Below are 1,317 nucleotides of genomic sequence, written 5' to 3'. Positions count from 1 at the left end.
TGGCCGGATCTCAGCTCACTGAAAGCTCCGCCTCCTGGGTTTATGCCATTCTCCTGCCTCAGCCTCCCAAGTACCTGGGACTACAGGTGCCCGCCACCTCGCCCGGCTAGTTTTTTGTATTTTTTAGTAGAGACGGGGTTTCACAGTGTTAGCCAGAATGGTCTCGATCTACTGACCTCGTGATCCGCCCATCTTGGCCTCCCAAAGTGCTGGGATTACAGGCTTGAGCCACCGCGCCCGGCCCTAGAAGGCATTTTAGATGTATTCCCTGCATATGTACTTGAGATACCAAAGCAATGTCAAGACAGAGAAGTACCAAGGAGACTTATTTACCTTGGCACTTTCCAGTGCTTCATTGAGTGGGATCACTTCATGCTCCTTATGTTCATCAAAAACCTTCTGAAAAGCTCTTATTGGAGTCTTACAAGTGACACAGAAGACATCAGCAGCTTCTTCTTCATCCTCTTCCTCGGGGATGACATAGCATTCATACTCCTCGCTGGCACGGCCGGGTGTGTACCTATAGGCTTCCCGCAAGTCCTGGCACTGGCCTGCCGAGCCCCACCCTCCGAAGCCCAGGTCCTCGGCCTCCACTGTCTCTCCACTAAGTCTCCAGTCTCTCTGCTCCCTGGCTGGGTCTCTCCTCTTCATCACATAAGGAGGATATTCTGAAACCCCTGTTCTGGGCATGTTTTCATCAACAAACTCATCCCCTAATTCATGATCATCTTCAAGTCCATATAAGTGGACAAGTTCATCCACTTCCTCTTGAAGGTCTCTTTGAGCCTTACCATCCCCTGCTCCTCTTGACTCATTGGCCATTTCAGCTTGGACTACTTCTTTCCTCATCCTAGTATTCTCTTCTGGAAAGAGCTGCAGTCTGTCTTCAGAGTCATGCAGGTCCATGTGGTAAAAGTGGAAATCCTTGGCAGTAGACCTGTCCAGCCCCAATTCCTGCCCCGATTCCTCCTCTACTGTAACTCTGGAAGTCCTCAGAAGCACCTTTATATAAGAAAGATCCTTCCTGGACACTTAATAGTGAATATCTAGGCCCTGGAACACAAAAAGAGGAGGAAAATCATTTCTGGAGAAGGGCATTGCAGCAGATGATCATTAGATTGGGCTCTACTCATACAAAACTTTAAAAAATTATCTGTGTAGCTCAGTCGTGGTTTCACTTTGAACCATCTGTAAAAAAAATTTGCTTTCTATGGGAGGATGGGCTTTCTAAGGTTAAAAGAGACAAAAGAAATTACAAAACAAATGTCTAATAGGTATGTCTGACAAAATACTTCCCTTCTTATACATTAAAAAAAA

General features: G+C 46.5%; 1 protein-coding gene across 4 annotated transcripts in view; it reads right to left on the bottom strand.

The window, feature by feature from the left end:
* FSD2 (fibronectin type III and SPRY domain containing 2) overlaps positions 1-1,317 on the bottom strand; it is a 48,641-nt gene that overhangs the window by 30,118 nt on the left and 17,206 nt on the right. For all 4 annotated transcript variants that reach the window (XM_011953874.1, XM_011953875.1, XM_011953872.1 and 1 more), the window contains one exon: positions 334-1,053. In XM_011953874.1, the coding sequence (XP_011809264.1) occupies positions 334-906 (573 nt within the window). In that variant the 5' untranslated portion in view covers positions 907-1,053. The remainder of the gene's footprint in view (positions 1-333; positions 1,054-1,317) is intronic.

The sequence above is a fragment of the Colobus angolensis genome, unplaced genomic scaffold (genome assembly GCF_000951035.1).
Source record: "Colobus angolensis palliatus isolate OR3802 unplaced genomic scaffold, Cang.pa_1.0 Scaffold376, whole genome shotgun sequence".
NCBI lineage: Eukaryota > Metazoa > Chordata > Mammalia > Primates > Cercopithecidae > Colobus > Colobus angolensis.
This window is presented reverse-complemented; position numbering and strand designations above follow the sequence as displayed.